The sequence below is a fragment of the Populus nigra genome, chromosome 17 (genome assembly GCF_951802175.1).
Source record: "Populus nigra chromosome 17, ddPopNigr1.1, whole genome shotgun sequence".
Taxonomy (NCBI): domain Eukaryota; kingdom Viridiplantae; phylum Streptophyta; class Magnoliopsida; order Malpighiales; family Salicaceae; genus Populus; species Populus nigra.
Genome location: NC_084868.1, coordinates 9,227,822 through 9,246,190, shown reverse-complemented (window position 1 = coordinate 9,246,190; position 18,369 = coordinate 9,227,822). Strand labels below are relative to the sequence as shown.

The 18,369-nt window shown below is 32.6% G+C and overlaps 1 protein-coding gene across 1 annotated transcript; it reads left to right on the top strand.

Moving 5' to 3' along the window:
• The first annotated feature begins 2,592 nt into the window (after positions 1–2,592).
• LOC133676592 (dof zinc finger protein DOF3.5-like) lies at positions 2,593–3,762 on the top strand. The gene has a single exon (XM_062098284.1). It carries the CDS (start codon positions 2,750–2,752, stop codon positions 3,617–3,619), a length of 870 nt encoding a protein of 289 aa, XP_061954268.1. The 5' UTR covers positions 2,593–2,749; the 3' UTR covers positions 3,620–3,762.
• Positions 3,763–18,369: the final 14,607 nt, after the last annotated feature.

The following is an 18,369-nucleotide window of genomic DNA, read 5'->3' as shown; positions in this document are numbered from 1 at the left end:
TTATATCGTTAATGTTAAAAATAATTTTTTTTAAATAAAAAAATATTATTTTAATATATTTCTAAATAAAAAATATTTTTTAAAAAACCACTATACTTTCAAATACACAGTAGCATTTGCAGCCGAAGGGCGTCCTCCTGGGGTGGGAGGTTTGGTACGAAACCGAATGGGAAAACTGGATGCAAGGCTTCTCGGTCTACAAGGGATAACTTCGAAAGAGCAGAGTTGTGGGCTTTTAGATGGATAGAGTTCTGCATGTTTTAAGGGGGAGTAACCAATGTGCTGGTTTTATAGCTGGTGTTGGATCTAGCAATCTGGATATCCAGCAAGTTTGGGATAAATAGTCTCCTTATGGATTCATCTTCGAAAGTTGAAAGTTGCTGCTATGGGATAGCCTTTAGATGTACCTAGTTTCAGTTCTACTTAATCTGAAGTACTAAGAAAAAGAAAGAAAAGAAGCGAGAGAAGCTTATGGTGGCTGGTGTGGCCTTAAATCTTTAACTCCCGCACTTATTGTTCAATCATCACTCTTAATCTTGCAGCAAGGATGGACAGTTGGAACATTGAATTCCTTGATGCCTGGTCTCCCTATGTCTATCCATAGTAATTCAAGCCACATGCATTATGGGCACTATGACTGGGTTTGCTTCTTTGCCCGTTTTCATCATACTACTCGGCTGCTTGCAACCACAGATAAGAATCACATGAAGTCCTTTTCCTCATGATAGTCGTTTGCGTTGCTCCCCCATGGCACCAAACGGCCAACAACTAATAGAGTTACAACTGGGCTGGAGCCTGAGAAATTAGTTAGTATAGTTTGAGAAGAGCAGGAACTTGATTCGTTGATAAAAGCAAGCCTAAATCCAGTTCTTATTGCTTTGTCTCTGAAATATTTAAGTTTAGGTGGAAGACATCTCAAGGACGTGAAAACGAGTTTTGAATGTTATATAATAAATATTACATGACACTCGCAAGATGAAGTCTTCGAAAGTTAAAACGAGTGCTAACCAATTTAGGAAAGACAAAAGGAAACAGAAGGCAGAATTTTAAGAGAGCAGAAGAAATCCGAGTGAATAATCGTGCATAACTGTTAATTTGATCTTCTAATGTGACTGTTCCATTTATATGAATTAATAATTTGATTCTCTGATGGACCTTTCCAGCGTTATCTCCCATTCAACTAATGATGCTTTTCGCCTTCTCTTGGGTCTTCTGAGTCCTCTTCTACTCTCTCACTCACTAGTTCCTTCTGACCCAAAATCCCCACTTTCTTACAGGCTGCGTAATATTGCTTTCATCCATTTAGTACTGGCCTCTCTTCAAAACTTCTCCTTCAGTATTTTCATTCAACGAGTTCTTAATTTCCAAATTGTGTTACTGTCCATTAAAAATATATATCCATGGGAGCTTCAACACACATTAAGATATACAAAAATTTCTTTAATATAGAATATTGATTACAGCTTTAAGCACGAGTTAATAGCTATGCTGCTACTGTAGCACTTTGCAGTTTGTGATTGTGTTTGCAAGATCATTTCAAATTGATGAACTTCTGGGTGTCCTCAGTCAACGTCATAGTGGAACCCTTGGATTCCTAACAAAAAATATATATTATTTATGAAATCTACAAGGTTCACATGATCCGAGGAGCCCATGATCCAAGAGATCCTTTTCAAGTTACTAAATATAGCTCGTATCTCCCGTTAGACATTCTCTTTTAAGAAACACCACATTTCTACAGTTATGACACTCGCATGTGATATGTTCTTGCTTGCTTCTTTTTGTGAAGAACTGAGCAAATGTTTCGGAAAAATAAAAGACAAGGGAAGATAAGGAAGCACCTTTTGGCTCCAGGATTGATTCTTATCGTCGGTCTCAGTTCAAACTTTACAAACTTGTTTTTCTTCTTTATTACAAAGGAAAGGCTCTCGAACTCGAGATCTCCTGGGAAGAAGAGAAGAACCCTACTGTCTGTTGAGATACATGCTCATTGTCTTTACAAACTTGTTTAATTAACCGAGTGAGAGATATCACTTTAAGTGGTGTTTGCCATTCAAGTATTGTGCCCTTTTGGGTGCTATTTAAATTAAATGGCAGTCATCTGGCATTGATTGCCAAAGCAATAAATTAATGGACGATGTAACAAGAAAAAAGATCATTAAAAAGAAAAGGGAAAAATCTGCTGATATCCAACCTTATACATGAAGCTCTTATATATTTATATCTGTGCAATATTTGATCTCACTTCACAGGGGGTGGTTTTACTTGAAACGGGGACATTAACATGTACAAGATTAGACTGTGGAGAAACACTTCGGGTGTCAGTTTGCCAAGTTGATATTTTTTTAATATAGGATGCCTGCTCTTCTAAGAAATCAAAGTCAGCCTCTCGAGGCATTTGCTTCCTCTACCACCCTCATACACACCAGTACAATTGTGCCACGTGCACTAAACAGCGACACTGTGTATTAGCCTCCGGGGCTGTTACACACCACCAAAATCTTCCTTGACGGCACCGGATCCACTAAGCCTGCCTGTCTCATGTGCTTGAGAGTGCATACACATTTCCAAGACTTCCATTCCCTTAACGGTTGTGCACCTGAAACAAACTTAAGCCTCCATTCTTGCTCTTGGGGTGCACTCCAATTTCCTATACTACTTTCTTAATTGCTTTCAAACTCAACAGGAGAGAGAACCAGTGAAAGGTTAGGCAGTTTTATGAAGCCTATGAAGTTTGAAGCAATCTGGTATGGAGACAGGATGGAAGGAACATGCTGAGATATCACCAAGTTGTCCTCGGTGTGGTTCCTCAAATACTAAATTTTGTTATCACAACAACTACAGTTTAACACAACCGAGATACTTCTGCAAAGGTTGTAGAAGGTATTGGACTAAAGGAGGATCCCTACGAAACGTGCCTGTGGGTGGTGGTTGCAGGAAGAATAGAAGAGGAAAGTCAATGAGGCTATCAACAGATGTTCACTCTAAGATTTCAGGTGATGGAGGCTTGTCTAATAACTCTATTAGACATCCATTTAGCCATAAAGGAATTTCCTCCATGGAGTCCTCTAGCTCATCGATGATTCCTGATGGTTCTCATATTGATCTCGCACTTGTTTATGCAAAGTTCTTGAATCCACAGCAAGATTCCAAGAGTGGTTTTGAAGTGCCTGAATTTAGCAGCGAGTTTGATCCATATCTCGAATTCCCTAACATTCCGAACTCGTATTTGGAATCAAGTGCTCAATTACCGGAAGAAAATGGTCTTGCTGGATCCCTCACCATCTCTAACTTTTCGACAGGAGTTCCTTTGAGTGACAATAATCACTTGATGTACTACTATAGTGATCTAGACTCAGCCCACAAGCACCAAGATCACCAAGATAGGACTCAACAATGTACAAGTCATGAAACAAGCAGCTTCCACTTGCCACCATTGCCAGGACAAGACACAGTCTCTCAAGAGATACTTTGGTCAAATTCTTACATGATGGATAATCATAGCCTGGAAATGTCTCCACAACTTGTTCTTGGACCTGACACTCAAGATCCTAATCTATTGTTTGGTAACTGGAGTCCCTTTGATATGTCTAGCGATGATACTTTCTCAAGGTCTTGATAAAATATCACTGTATAGGACCCGAAATAATCTACATATACAAATATGTATATGTTATCCGTGTTTATATTAATGGCACCTGTAACTGGGCTTTGTTTACTCCACTCACGAAAGTAATTATAAATTGAAGCTTCAAAAATGTTGCTCCAGTTAGAGATGTATCTTCTTGTTCGTCTTTTTTTTTTTTTGAGATAAATTAAAAACAATTTAGTCATTTTATCAGCATAACTCCTTAGTTTACCTTGATTCTACTCAACTTAACGTATGTTAAATCCAAACTAGTTGAGGTCGACTACATGGGTTTAGTTTCTTCTGTGATCAATTCTTTTTCAAGGTTGAACTGCACGTGCACGTGCATGTGTAAATTGATGCGGTCCTAGCTAATTCTTTATCATTTATATTCAGTTATTATAACAATAAGATTACACTAAAGGAATTGATATTTCGACAGGAAGCCAGTATCAGTTTCAAGTTTCTGATACGTGAAAGATTTTAATTATAATTACCGGTTATAGTTTGAAAAATTATACAGATCTATAAAAACTTTTAAATCTAAAAAATAACTAAACTACTCTCTCTCTCTCTCTCTCTCTCTCTCTCTCTCTCTCTTTTATATATATATATATATCAACAATATCAATTTTCTCTCTCCTCACTACAAAAAAAAAAACCTATTAGCAATTAACTAGTCCGTTGCAGATGATATTAAAATCTGCTGATAAAACTCATTAATGAAATTAGCAACAGATAATTTCAGATGCAAATAATAGATGTTAATTTTTTAGCAACAGATTATCCATTGCTCCGTTGTTGAAATTCAGTTGCTGATTATATAAATTAATTAGCAACGGATATTTCATTGCTGATCAGCAATGGAAACTTTGTTGCTGATCCGTTGCTGATTTGTTTGAATTTTTTAAATTATTTTTTCTATTTATTGAACTTTTTTTTAATTATTTGTGGATATTTAAAAAATTATAGATAAATATATAAAGAACATAAATTAATATGATAAATTATTTTTTTAAAAAATAATAACGCAAATAAAAATAAAGTTCATAATAAATTTCTAAATCTCATTAAACTTACATCAAAATAGATAAGTTATAATTTAATAAATATGTTCTATCATAAAGGTGGTGATTGGGGTGATGGTGGAAACAAACCAAAACAATGCTGACCATCATAAGGTGGGATCGGTATATGGTAGTCGAGGCCTAGGTCGATATACTGGATTAGACGGGGGATACATATGTGCCGTCATCTGTGAAGCCATATGTGACGGCATAGATGAAGCCATAGGTGTCGACATACCTTGGTCCATATTTGAAGCCCAAACTTGGTATCCCATATTACTAAGAAATTTTTTGATTGAGGTCATCTCCTGTTATAATGATAAAATATGACCATCTCTTTTCTTTATTTGCTTTTTCAATGCCTGAATTGACGAGCCAGGAGGTGTTGACTCCATCGTATAGGATTGTGATGAAGCACTCGTACTAACCATGTATTTTGGCATACTAGGTGCACCATATATTGTACCCTTTATAACTCCTCCTATAGCCACACACCAAGCTGCTCCATCAAATGAAGAATGATTTTCCCGATCAGCTCTATATCTTGAAATCATTTATTTTTTTGTAATTCTCCTACAATACAATTAAATATAATAATAAATTTATTTAAATTTTAAATAATATTAAATTACATTAAAAAAAATACTTACAACAACTTTTTTAGACTTGTTATCTATGAATGTTTCAGACTGCTTGAAACTCTGATGCAACACCGAAAACACATCATCTCATAGAGGTTCTTTTCCACTTGCTTTTTCTTGCTATCAACAAACAAAAAATATTAGAAAATATAAATATAAAAATTTGAAGTCCATTACAACAAATATAAACAATCCTCACCATGCTAGCTCGATATGATGCAAATGACACCGTACCTCCAGAATGAGTGCTTAATTTACTATCTATTTCAGTTAGCCGATTATTTCTTGCAGATTTTGATCTCCTTTGAAATTATGGGATGGACCAAATTTCTTTAATCATTTGATTCCAATTGTCATTGTGTATCCAAAATGGACCTTTATTAATGCAATCCATAATATTTGTGGTATTTATGTTAGACATAGCTCTTTTAAGAGCTCGTGTCAACTGTTGGTTCAAAACAATTCTAATCTTATCTTTCCAAATCTTATGAATAATTGGTTTATTATCCTCAGAAAATATATATTTTTTCTATATAAAAAATAAAAAAACAAACAAAGTTCAACATAGTTGTTAACTAGCCTATATAATTACAATCACACAATCAGAAGTAAAAAAGATGAACAAAAAATATTGATAAAATAAAAACTTCTAAACTACATCATAAAATGGAATTTAATGTCTTATATTCTAATTATTATAATATTTTTTTGGTATATACCTTACCATTTCTTAATATATTCCTAAAATAGAATTAATTTGTCTTATATCATAGTAACATGACATGTTCTAACCTAATTGAAGTCGTTAGAGATGCAAAAACAATTATATATTAATCTATGTTTTCAATCAATAAAAAACTCTTCTTTACATTAATTGTATCTAAGAGGTTTGTATTTCATTTTGGTCTTCACTTCCATAAAAATACTATTTTTTACTACAGTAATAATCCTTGCATCTAAGATATGATGTGCATAGAAAAAATAAAATGTAACATCCTCAAATATAATATCATGAAATCTTAAGCATTTCTTTACTAATGTTAACTATTGAATGATATGTCTAAAATTATGGAAAAGTTTTTTAAAAAATTTCAGCAGAGTCTCCTCTATTTTTATTGGTACCAAATTATCGACAACACTTTTATTATATGTCATTACAACTCCCATCTTAATCCAATCATCCTGGATCACATCCGATCCATCAAACAATCTCTCAATACATATATTTATTAATATATTCAAGTCTCATAATATTAATTAATAAGTCAACATAATTATGTCTAAAATAAAAATGTATAATCTCATACCTTAAACTCTTTAAAGAGTTCATCTTTACAAGTTGAACCAACTTTTTCCCAATTGTGCCGTGGTCCTTTAAAATTTGATCTCAAAATAAATCCGATCTCACGCCCAAGCTTAAAAAAATGACAAAGATTCATTAAATTAAAAAAGTTTAAAAAATAATTGTAAAACACAATAACCTTATAAATTTCAACTTAATTTCAACTTACTCTGTTGTTCCGTATAAATGAAGCTCTTTTTTTTTTTTATGGTAATTGGATCTTTATGTGTGTCAAAACCCTTCTTTTGAACCCATTGCTCATGATGCATTGGAGAAGATGTTGAACCATGGATTAAAGGGATGTCATCTCGATCCTCTAAATCTCTAACATTACAATCATCTCCCTCATCACTAATCCTCTTGCATTAACATCATTTCCCTCATCTTCATCATTATCACCATCTACTCTCTCATATTGTTCTCCTCCATCTTCCTCAACTCTCTCATCTCCCCTAACATCCTTGACCCTCCAATCATAATTACCCCCACAACATTACTGTATGAAGAAATAATAAAACATGCCAAATCACTGTAATGAATCTTATGTTATATTTTATATGTAACAACATTATTTAAGCATTGTGATCCAAGTAAAAGTAAATATTGCATCAACATGTATGTGTTTAAGCATTTTTGCATCATGACCCAATATGCCAAGACAATGTTTAAAATACCGTTAAGCTATATGATGCTTCCACTTCCCCAATATTTTCAGCAGAGACTGTAGCAACACCAAATTGAGTAAGGGCTTCAAATGTAGGGATGGTGAAACTTAAAAGTTTTCCTAGGCTCTTGCAAAAGAATGAAGATGAAGCTCAACAAATGGACACCTAAATAGAAGCATGGTGACACATACAAGGAGTGCCATAACTAAAAAATTGTTGAAATTGCACAAATGATAAGAAGGCTACTGCAAAGAAAGCTCCCTCTCTAATCTTTTCTAGTTTTTGTAACTAGTAATTTATACCACTAGTTAGGATTACATCTTTTTGCATGCTCTGTTTTGCAACATTTTTATTAGTTACTGCAAAGAAAGCAATAGTTTTGCAACAATAGTTAGGCTATTTTCTGCAATATTTTTCATGCTTTGTTTTGCATGCTCTGTTCAACATAAATCTCAACCCCCTTCTCTTTGTATATTTTTTTTATACCTCACCCAATTAATAAATTTAAAATAAAATACATTACATTAATAATTAAAAATATTAGCATGTGATAAAAGCCATATTTAACAAATGATTTGCAAAAAAATCAAACAAAATTATTATTCTCATCAATAAAATTAGTTAATAAAATAAAATACATTATCTCTAAATTACAAATAAAATCTCTCAAATATGGGTATCTAATTATACCTGTTTTAATTTGTTATACCGTTTGCAAGTGGATTCTTGGGAGCACAACATGGTTCTTTGCAAATGAGAGCACACCACAACACAGTTCTTTACAAGTGGGAGCACACCACCGTTCTTTACAAGTGGGTTCTTGAGAGCACAACACAGAAGAAGTTAAAGAAAGCAAAAGTAGGGTTATTGAAAAATGATGTTTTGGAATTACATGTTCCTGGACAATAATTTAAGAGAAAGTGATAGAGGAGGGGTGGGTTTCTGGAAAAGGAAGAAAGGGATAAATCAATGGGGTTAGGGTTTTTTATGTAGAGAATGAAAGTTGTTTGATTTTGAGTTGGAGTAATTAATTGCCTCCTCCCATACCTGTACCAATTAATTTTTGACATGTAATATATATATATATATATATATATATATATATATATATATATATATATATATATATATAAAGGTCAAATTTTGTTCTTCTTTTTCTCTTTATTAGCATATACATGGTAAATTGTGTCATTGGTCATTGTATTAGCAACGAATAATCCATTATTGATTTTTAATATATTAATTTATTTTTTAGCAACTAATTTTTTGTTGCTAAATCCATTGCTAATATTAAAAAATTAATATATATGTAATTCGTTGCTAATCTGTTGCTAAATTTGCATATGAAATATTTCATTGCTAATTTCTGATGCTATTGACCCTTTCTTTTTAATAGTGTGCTTCACATGAGGAAAACTTTCTCTTTGCAAATTTTCAAAACCCTAAATTGATCAAAACCTAACATGTCTCTCTCATCAAACCCTAGCCACAGATCTACCATGATCCAACTTGTATGTTGAGTGAAGTAATGGTTTTCATGGCATTGATAAGCAATTAGAAAGAGGATAATCATAATGATGTAAACTCAATTTGACCCTACATAATCCTATTTGGATTTTATGGTAACATAGAGAAGTTGAACTTCCATGTTTTTGAATTCTTGAATTGGAAGTATATGTAGGTTGTTAAGTTTTAATTACTTTGTTATTTAGACTATTATCTTTTACGGATTTGGTGGAGTGGGATTCGACAATCCAGTTGAGTTTCATGGTGATTGTTAATAGTTAAGGTAGCTGGAACTTGCAAATATAATGATTAGTGAGTTTTAAACTTTTAGTTGTTTTTGTGTCTGTGTTTTTGCTAAAATGTTGGATGCACTAGGCATGAAAGTGTGAGCTATATTGGTTGAATTTCTTAAGATTTCTAAGGTTATGGTTGTGTGTATATTTGCAATTATCTTGAGTTAATGTGTATGTGGAATGATAATTTGACTACTAATTATGATAAAAACACCAAGTATAAGAAATTAAATCAAGGTTTTATTATGAAAGCAAATGATTTAATTATAGAAAGGTGATGAATAAAAAGAAAATCAAAAGAAAAATTTAGTGACCAATTAGAGGTGGTCGAGACTCCTAAAGACTAAATCTTATTATGAAATTTTCCATAACCATGCCTTAGCCTAATTCTAAGCTAATTAGATGTTTCACCCAAGATTCAAGGTCTTGAATTCCAATTTGAATCCAACTAAACCTATGGTATTGACATGGTCAAGGTTGATCATTCCCTTATTAATTGATGTGTTGTCATTTTCTTTTAATTATCCAAACACTAGTGCATAGTTGTGATGATACATGTGTCAATATCTTCCCATTTACACAATCTCCACCATTGGATGAGCATTATCCTAATAACCTTATTCTCGAAGCTTCAGTCCCTTGTTTGCTGCTAATTATGTTAACTGTTACTTCCATTCCCTCTTTGAGATCCTTGACCTCAAAGTTGGGATGAGTTGAATATATCCACTTTTAATGTACCTATATTATATCCTCATTGGTTTGCCTTTGGTATTGTACTAGGAACTTCTTTGTGACACCCTTTCAAGTTTTTTCTCCCTCTGCTTCAAGATATGTTTGGGTAATAGGTTAGGAACTCTTTCCCAAAATGGTGGCAGCTTTGATGCCACGGGTTCTATAGGTTTTAGTCTTTTTTTTAGTAATGAAACATTACAGGTAGGATACACTTTGATCCTTTCAAGAAACTTCAGATGATAAGCAACACTCTTAATTTTTTTTTCTATACTTTGAATGGCCCATAATATTGATGAACTAACTTCTTCTTTCTTTGTTGTCATATACTCATTTAGCGATAGAGTTGTAATTTCATGTATGCCCATTCTCTTACCTCAAACTCTTGCTTATTGTTTTTTTTATCAACTTGTTCTTTTTGTTGATTTTGTGCTTTAACTAGGTTGACCTTAATGTTGTGTAAAATGATTGTTTTGTTCTTTAGGTGCTTTTCTACAGCTTGATTACGTGTGAGACAAAGAACATAATTGATTAGGCTTGGGGTTTCATAACCATATAGTGCTTAAAATGGGGTGGTTTTTAGGGACGCGTGATAATTAGTGTTATACCACTACTCGACCATAGTGATCAGGTTTTAAGGTTATCTCCTATGAAGCATCGTAAGTAATTCTCTAAGGTTTTCTTGGTAACCTCAATATGCTCATTAGTTTAGAGCCGACCCCTTATACTTTGAACAATTCTTATCAGAATCTATTAGTAAAGATAGAATCCCTATCCAAAACTATATTTTCTGGAAGCCTATATAATAACTCTATGACATTTTGAGCAAAGACTAGGGTAACCCTTGAAGTTGTGTAAGGATGAGTAATAGATATAAAGTAAGCATACTTTATTAACCTGTCAATCACCGTAAGTATTATTGAATACTTATCAGAAGGTTGCAACCTTTCAATAAAATCCATGGAAATGGATGACTAAGGTTTTGCTGGTATTGGCAAGGTTTTTAACAACCTTGGTGGTTTGGTTTTTCAATTTAGCCCTTTAAACAAGTGTTACACTATCGAATGTAATCCCTTACATCTGTCTTCATACATCCCCCTTAGTTTGTACTTTTGAAGACCATTTACCCGATATAAAACTTGCATTAAACCTCATACACCTTCGTACCACACTCAAGTTTTTCTCATGCATTCTAGCAAGTTCATAGGCTACTACCAAAGTTGATGGTTAAGTATTCTCATGTTTAGCTTGACTTCATTCTTCAATTCACATAAAAAAACAACTCAACCAATGTCCATTTGAAAGACCTCTTACCTTGTTAGATAATAATTCAAATTGTGATTTATAATTCTCCATAATTGTTGTCTATTTAAGATTGCATAAAAATGTTTTTATTAGGTCATCATTCCAAACTGAATCTATAAAGCCTTAATGAATGATTCCTAACTAGTTAATGCCCATACCTTCTCCATCTTTTGAAACCATGCTATAACTTTCCCTTCCATGTGAAAGCTTGCCATAAATATCCATTAGTGTGGTGGTGAGTTATGAAAGTTAAAAGTAGCCTTATTTACCTAACCCAAAAGATCTTTTTTATTGAACTTATTACGATGATGTCTGTTAACAAATTTCAATAGAGTGTTTGGTAGATATTACATTGGTCTTTTCCTTGGAATCTTAGCAAACTGATCAACCTTTATTGATATGATATATTTTGTAGTTGTTAAACCAGCTTCTCCAACACCCGTTGTTGAGATAGTTGATTTTGTTGTTTCTCCTCCTATAGATGTTTCATCATGGCCATCGTTACCAACAATTAAGATGTGCGAGTACCATTTGCCATTATAGGAGTGTTATCTCTAATACAAAATTTGCAACAATATTGAGTTAATATGTATGTGGAATGGTAATTTGGTTTCTTACTATAAGAAAAAACCAGGTAAAAGGAACTAAATCAAGGCTTTATTATGGAAGCAAATGATTTAATTATAGAAAGGTGATAGACAAAAAGAAAATCAAAAGAAAAATTTGGTAACCAATTCAAGGTGGTTGAGCTTCCTAAAGAATGAATCTCATTCTAAATTTTCTATATCAATGCCCGTGTCTAATTCTAAACTAAATAAATATTCCATCTGAGATTTAAAGTTTTGAATTCCAATTTGAATCCAACTAAACCTGCGATATTGACATAATCAAGGCTTAACCATTTCCTCCTTAATCGATGCATTATTGTTTCCTTTTAATCATTTAAATGCCAATTTATAACTGTGATTATCTAGTATCAACATCTTCCTTCCTATGCAATCTCCATCATTGGATGAGCATTATCCCAGCAACTTTATTCTCAAAGCTTCAGTCCCTTTGTCAAAAGGAAGAAGATGAAGAGGAGTGTGTGTGTACGAGGAGGGGTTTCTTAGTCATTAAATAGATTATAATGACAATCCTTTAAATAATCATATATTTTTTTACTTATTTTGAAAAGGATGTTAAGTATTAGTGCGTGTATAAAATTCAAGATGTAAAGTGTAATTTTTAAAACTATAAAAGATAATCACAATTTGGACCAAAGGACATAATTTTAAGGGTGATTTTTCCTTTTATGTTTATTCGAGTACTCGATGTGTTAGATATATATTGTTGTTGATAATAATTAGTGGTGGTGTTTTATTATTATTGAACTACCTAGTGGTTGCAAGCCTTACACCATCTTTTAACTAATTTCAAGAGTTCATACCAAGAGGGTATAAAATAACAATCGAGTATTGATTCTCATTCATATCAATAATATTGCTTTATTAATGAAAAACTACATTGATTTAATTTTTGAGTGAAAGATACTCTTTGTTTATTAAGCTTTCCTCTGTGATTTTTGAATTTCTTTCTTTGTAGGTAATGAAATCCTAAGTTGTTAAAGATAACATATCATTTTTTTAATCAAGAAATATAGAGCTAGAATGCATAGAAAAATTAGACATCCATAATTAAAAAATTAAGATAGCACATCATTTTTTAACATAACTAAACATGTACTCCATTCTTGGCACACTACTTTATACTTGTTTATCCCATCTAATTTTAGCAGCCAAGCTTTCAATACTAACATGCTTTTTTATATATATATATATATAATAGGAGTCATTTTGAAAAAAAAAACAAGTTTTCATGGGTGACATGGTGATTAAAAAGTACAATTTTGTAAAATTAAACCCCTTCTAATATTCTTAGTTCCTTGAAGATTTGTTTTTCATTTTTTTTTATCCTTACAAATATTGGGGTGTCTGTGAGTTTCTTTGAGTCCTACATTATCAGATCGGGCATAGAATTTGATTAGAATTAATCAATCATCGAGTAGCTAAGGAAAAAAAAGCAAAACTATGAAAATGGTTTTAAAACATAATTGAGTACTATAATTATAAATTGCTACCTGAAGAATTTTCTTTCTTTTTTCTACTCATTATTTAATTAATGAGTAATTGGCTTTATAATAAAAGTCATTGGCCACTTGATTAAAAAATCTTATTCCACATATTGTCTACATCACATAATTTTTTAATAAAAATTCTTAGTTTCAATTGTTAGATGTTGTTAGAAACAAAAACACACACAAGTATTTGGACCTCTCAAGCTTTATTGATTGATATTAAACTCTTAACATATTTTTTTTAGCACACAAGGCTCTTGTATTTTAAATAGACAAATTATAAAATAGACTTAAACTATCCTAATCCAACAAGGATTATAAATACTAGTTTCCTAAGGATTCTAAATCTTATTTCATCTAGGATACCAATTCCTAACTTACATGGAAACTTGATTTAAATAATTATTAAAACGCTCCCTTAAACCAAGTTTCTCAAATTTCTTCATGCCCATCATCTTTTTAAATTTCAAGAACAAATCAATTTTAAGAGTCTTTATGAAAATGTTAGCAACATGATCTTTAGATGAATAAAACTCGACCATTATTTCTTGATCTTTCACCAAATAAAAAATGTAATGGTTTTTAATGTTAATATGTTTACCTCGACCATGAAACACTGGATTCTTTATTAATGTAATAATATATTCATTGTCATAAAATAACTTTATTTACTTGTTTTGACAATGTTGTAACTCACTAAGCTTTATTCTTAACCACACAGTTTGAGTAACATAACTTCCAACCACAATATACTCTGTCTCAGCAATAAAAAGAGCAACTATTTGTTTTTTTATGGCAGGGAAAACACACTACAACTAAAATGAAAAACATAACCTAAAGTAGTCTTTATTTTTTCAATGTCACCAGCCCAATCATTATCTGTATATCCAACAAGCTCCATTTTATTGGCACAAGAATAAAAGATGTCATCATTTTGCATACCTTTGACATATCTTAAAATATGTTTTGCAGCTTGTAAATGAGATTGACGTAGAGTCTCCATAAATCTACTAACAATGCCAAAACCATACATAATGCCAGGTTGAGTAGCAATCAAATATCACAATCTTCCCACCAATCTTTTAAAATTGGTTGAATTAACCAAACCACCATTGTCATCTTTCATAATATTCAATCTTTCTTCCACTAGAGTCAAAATTTGATTACTAGATTCCATTTTGAATTTTTTTTAACCCATCACTAGTATACTTATTATGTGAAATAAATATATCATCCTTTATTTTTGTAACCTTAATACTAAGAAAGTAAGATATTAAACCCATGTCTATCATCTCAAACTGAGCAGTCATGGCTTCTTTAAACTTTTTCATCAACCATAAATTGTTACTAGTAAAAATTAAATCATCCATATATAAGCATACAATAATAATATCTCCACTTAAAGTAGTTTTGATATATAAAATGTGCTCATAAGAACATTTATGAAAGCCATTCTCAAGAAAATAAGAATCAATACGAGTATAGTATGCTCTAGAAGCTTGTTTCAAACTATACAAGGCCTTATTCAATTTATAGACCTTATTCTTTTCCCCTCTCTTCATAAAAGCCTAGAGATTGTTCAATATAAATCTTTTCCTCAAGTATATCATTCAAAAAGGCAGATTCCATATCCATTTGATAAATACACCAATGATTTTATGTAGCAAGAGAAATAATCATATGAATAGTATCAAGTCTAGCAATAAAAGGAAAAACCTTAAAATAATCAATAACTAGTTTTTGTTTGTAGCTTTTTGCCACCAGTCTTGTTTTAAAGCAATCCACCAATCGATTAGGCTTGTACTTTGTCTTGTACACCCACTTGACTCCAATTGACCTTTCATTTTAAGAAAGAGTGACAAGTTCCCAAGTATTTTTTTTTAATGGCCTGAATTTTTTTCATTCATTACACGAACCTAAAAAGCATTAGTGGAAGCTTCTTGGTATGAAAATGATCACAATTAACAAATAAAGCAAAATGCATTACATCATCATCATAAAAATTTTCATTGTCATTCCCAAGAACATAATCTTGCAATTGTATAAGCAAACAATGTTGATGTTGTGGATGACTAGAAGGTTATGCACAAATAGGTGTTGAAGGTTATATAGTTTGATACTTCGATCATTGGCACATCATTGTAAACTTCAACTAGCAATGACAAAGATTTTGCTTTTATTGTAACCCAATTTTGGACCTTTTTTGCTTTATTTATTTATTTAATGATAAGGGGGTTAAAATCTAAAATTAAAAGACCAGGGATTTGAATGCAAGGATTCAGAAACTTCAAGGACCAGATTAGAAATAGCCATTTCCAACCCCAAAACAGCACCGTTTCAATCAGGCACGGTTCTTCGTCAACATCTTCAAGCACCGAAAGCCCACCTGCAAAGAAGGAAAGGAAAATGTGAAACCCCAGCATCCTAGTCCTATCAAAACACAGAAGAGCAATCTTTATGTTCATAATGATCACAACCCGGCAAGATAAGAATTGGACTTCGCGTCCGAGTCCTAGCAGGAATCGTCTCCCTCAGCCATGCTTATCAGGAGGAGAGATGTTAGGTTGGGGGAGAAGAAGATTGGTCTCTATAAATACCCAGCAATCGACAGAGCAGAGAAGGAGGAAAAAGGAGAGAAAAAAAAAGGAAAAACAGAGAAAAAAAAGGCAGAAAGGAGGAAAAAACAGGGGAGACGACAAAAGAATCTTTGTTATAGAATCTTTTCTTTTGCGTAACCAGTCCTGTGTCATAGAATCTCTGTTGACTGGTTAAGGTTCCTAGTGATCATAATACTAGGTAACGACTCCTCGAACAAGATGTTTTCTCCTAAAACAACAAGATGCCATATATCTGTTTTTTTTTTCACGAGATTTAATTTTTAAGAGGTTGCCACGATGTCCGGGTATGATAGCTTCTTTAGTTGACATTCTCAAATCCAATTTTCATTAAAAGTAACATCTCGACTTATGCTTCCTTTTTGCTGCTGCCACTAACTTAATAAATTAAAAAAAAACTAGTTGAAACGTGATATTTGCAACTAATTTTGATGTGAAGAAACTTGTTGTTAGTTCAATTTGTTTGTTGTTGCTGCCCTGTAATGAACCAATTGTTGATTGATTACGCGATTCAACCAGCTACAAGGAATCGCTCAAAGGGTCTGCTGTGTAAACTAATTAAGGGCTCATGATTTGAGGGATGCTGCTTTAAGGAAACTAAAGCTATTGCTTTTTTATTTTTAAGAGAGAAAAGGGCTGTTGTGTTTTTTCACTTAATTAATCCAGGCTCTAATATCAATTATTAAAAATAAAATACACACAAGTATTTGGATCTCACACATTTTTTCTAGCATACAAGACCCTTGTATTTATATAGAGAAATTATAGAATACACTCTCTCAGACTAAGAATTCTAAATCCTATTTCATCTAGGATATTAATTCCTAACTTACATAGAAAATTAATTTAAATAATTAGTAACAGATGTCCTAATGATAATTTTTTGATATCCCATATGCTTCATATATATTAGATCACATCACCAAAAGTAAACCGTGGAAAAACCTCAAGTAATGGCGGGCATTGGTGCTAGTTATAGCCACGAAGACTAGCAACACCAGCACCCAGTCGACCATGTTGTAACTTGTAAAAGTAGCACAAGGGCTACCAAGATAAACCAAAATAAATTAAGCCATTCATCTAATGCTGCATCAACCATTGATTGCCTCACAATTAAGTTATTTTCACTAAGAAATTATTTTCTCTTTCAACTGTTCTTTCTGATTTCTAGTAGTTTCAATGGCGGATTAAAACAACCACATTGATGCATATATTGCCTTTCTTTGGCCCATGATAGAGCCTCGAGGGTTTGACCCTTATATATATATATATGGACCCCCCATTTATGTTAATTAATTACCAATCTTCCTATTCCTTAAACTTTAATATTTCTGGATTGACCCTTTACCTCCATTAAAAGAAAAGAAGCAAAAATAAAACTCCAAGATTTTAAAGGGGAACTTGACGGTCCTCATCCATCAACCAGGCAGTGCAAATTTTATAAACCACATAAATATACGTTGGTCTTCATAAGCATGCTAGCTAGCTTGAATCTTGAAGACTTCAATTATTCAACTACAGATCGATCAAACTTCTTCTTAGTGTATTAATTTAATTCACGATTCACATTCAAGGTTAGGTAGGCAAAATCAATATAATTTTATTCCCTCTTAACACCGTTCCTGCAAATGCATCACATGATCCAAGAAATTAAGTAACTCCCACAATCATATGCTTCTTCTAGGATTTATCAATGATCTACGCGCCACACAGTTTGATAAAATCAAATGTTTGAATTTTTTTCTAACAAATTATATTAGCGTTATGGTAGTCAAATTTACCGTTTGTGGGTGGCGTGGGATAGAATTCGTCTACAACTATCAAGTAGCTTGTGCCTTCAACTTGATCTAGACATGACCTGCAGCTATGGTATAAGTGTTTAAAGATGAGAGGAGACTTGGTTGATTAAGGTCTAGCGTATGCAAAGGTCGTCGTGCTGACAAGCTAGTATGTGTTATGATTGTCGCCTAAGGCTGTGTCCTCGATTACCTTGTGCTAGCTCAAGGTATGCACCATGGTTTGACTGGAGGGTGATGTTGCTGCTTGTAAGTTCTAGGCCCCAAGATGTCCATGGAAATTAATGGTGGTAAGAAAAGTAGCGACGTGAACATTTTCATGCACCACTGAATTACTTGAGATATAATATTCCCACAAGTTTTGACAAATACTTTTCTTCAGGGTTTAAACCTATCATTAATTTACTTTATATATATATATCTATTATGGTGTTGTGTAATTAATATGGTGTTAGATGAGGTTGGCCATTTCATTTCTTGACGGGCTGGATGTAAATTAACATCAAAATATTTATTTTATTAATTAATTATGAACAGATTAAGCCCTCACTCCACGGCTCCTCAGGGAAAGAGAATAGGAACAGATAGGAGAATTAAACGGAAAGTAAGACTAACCAATTACAATTTGATGACAATTTCATTCTACCTGTTGAATTTGAGGAGGAA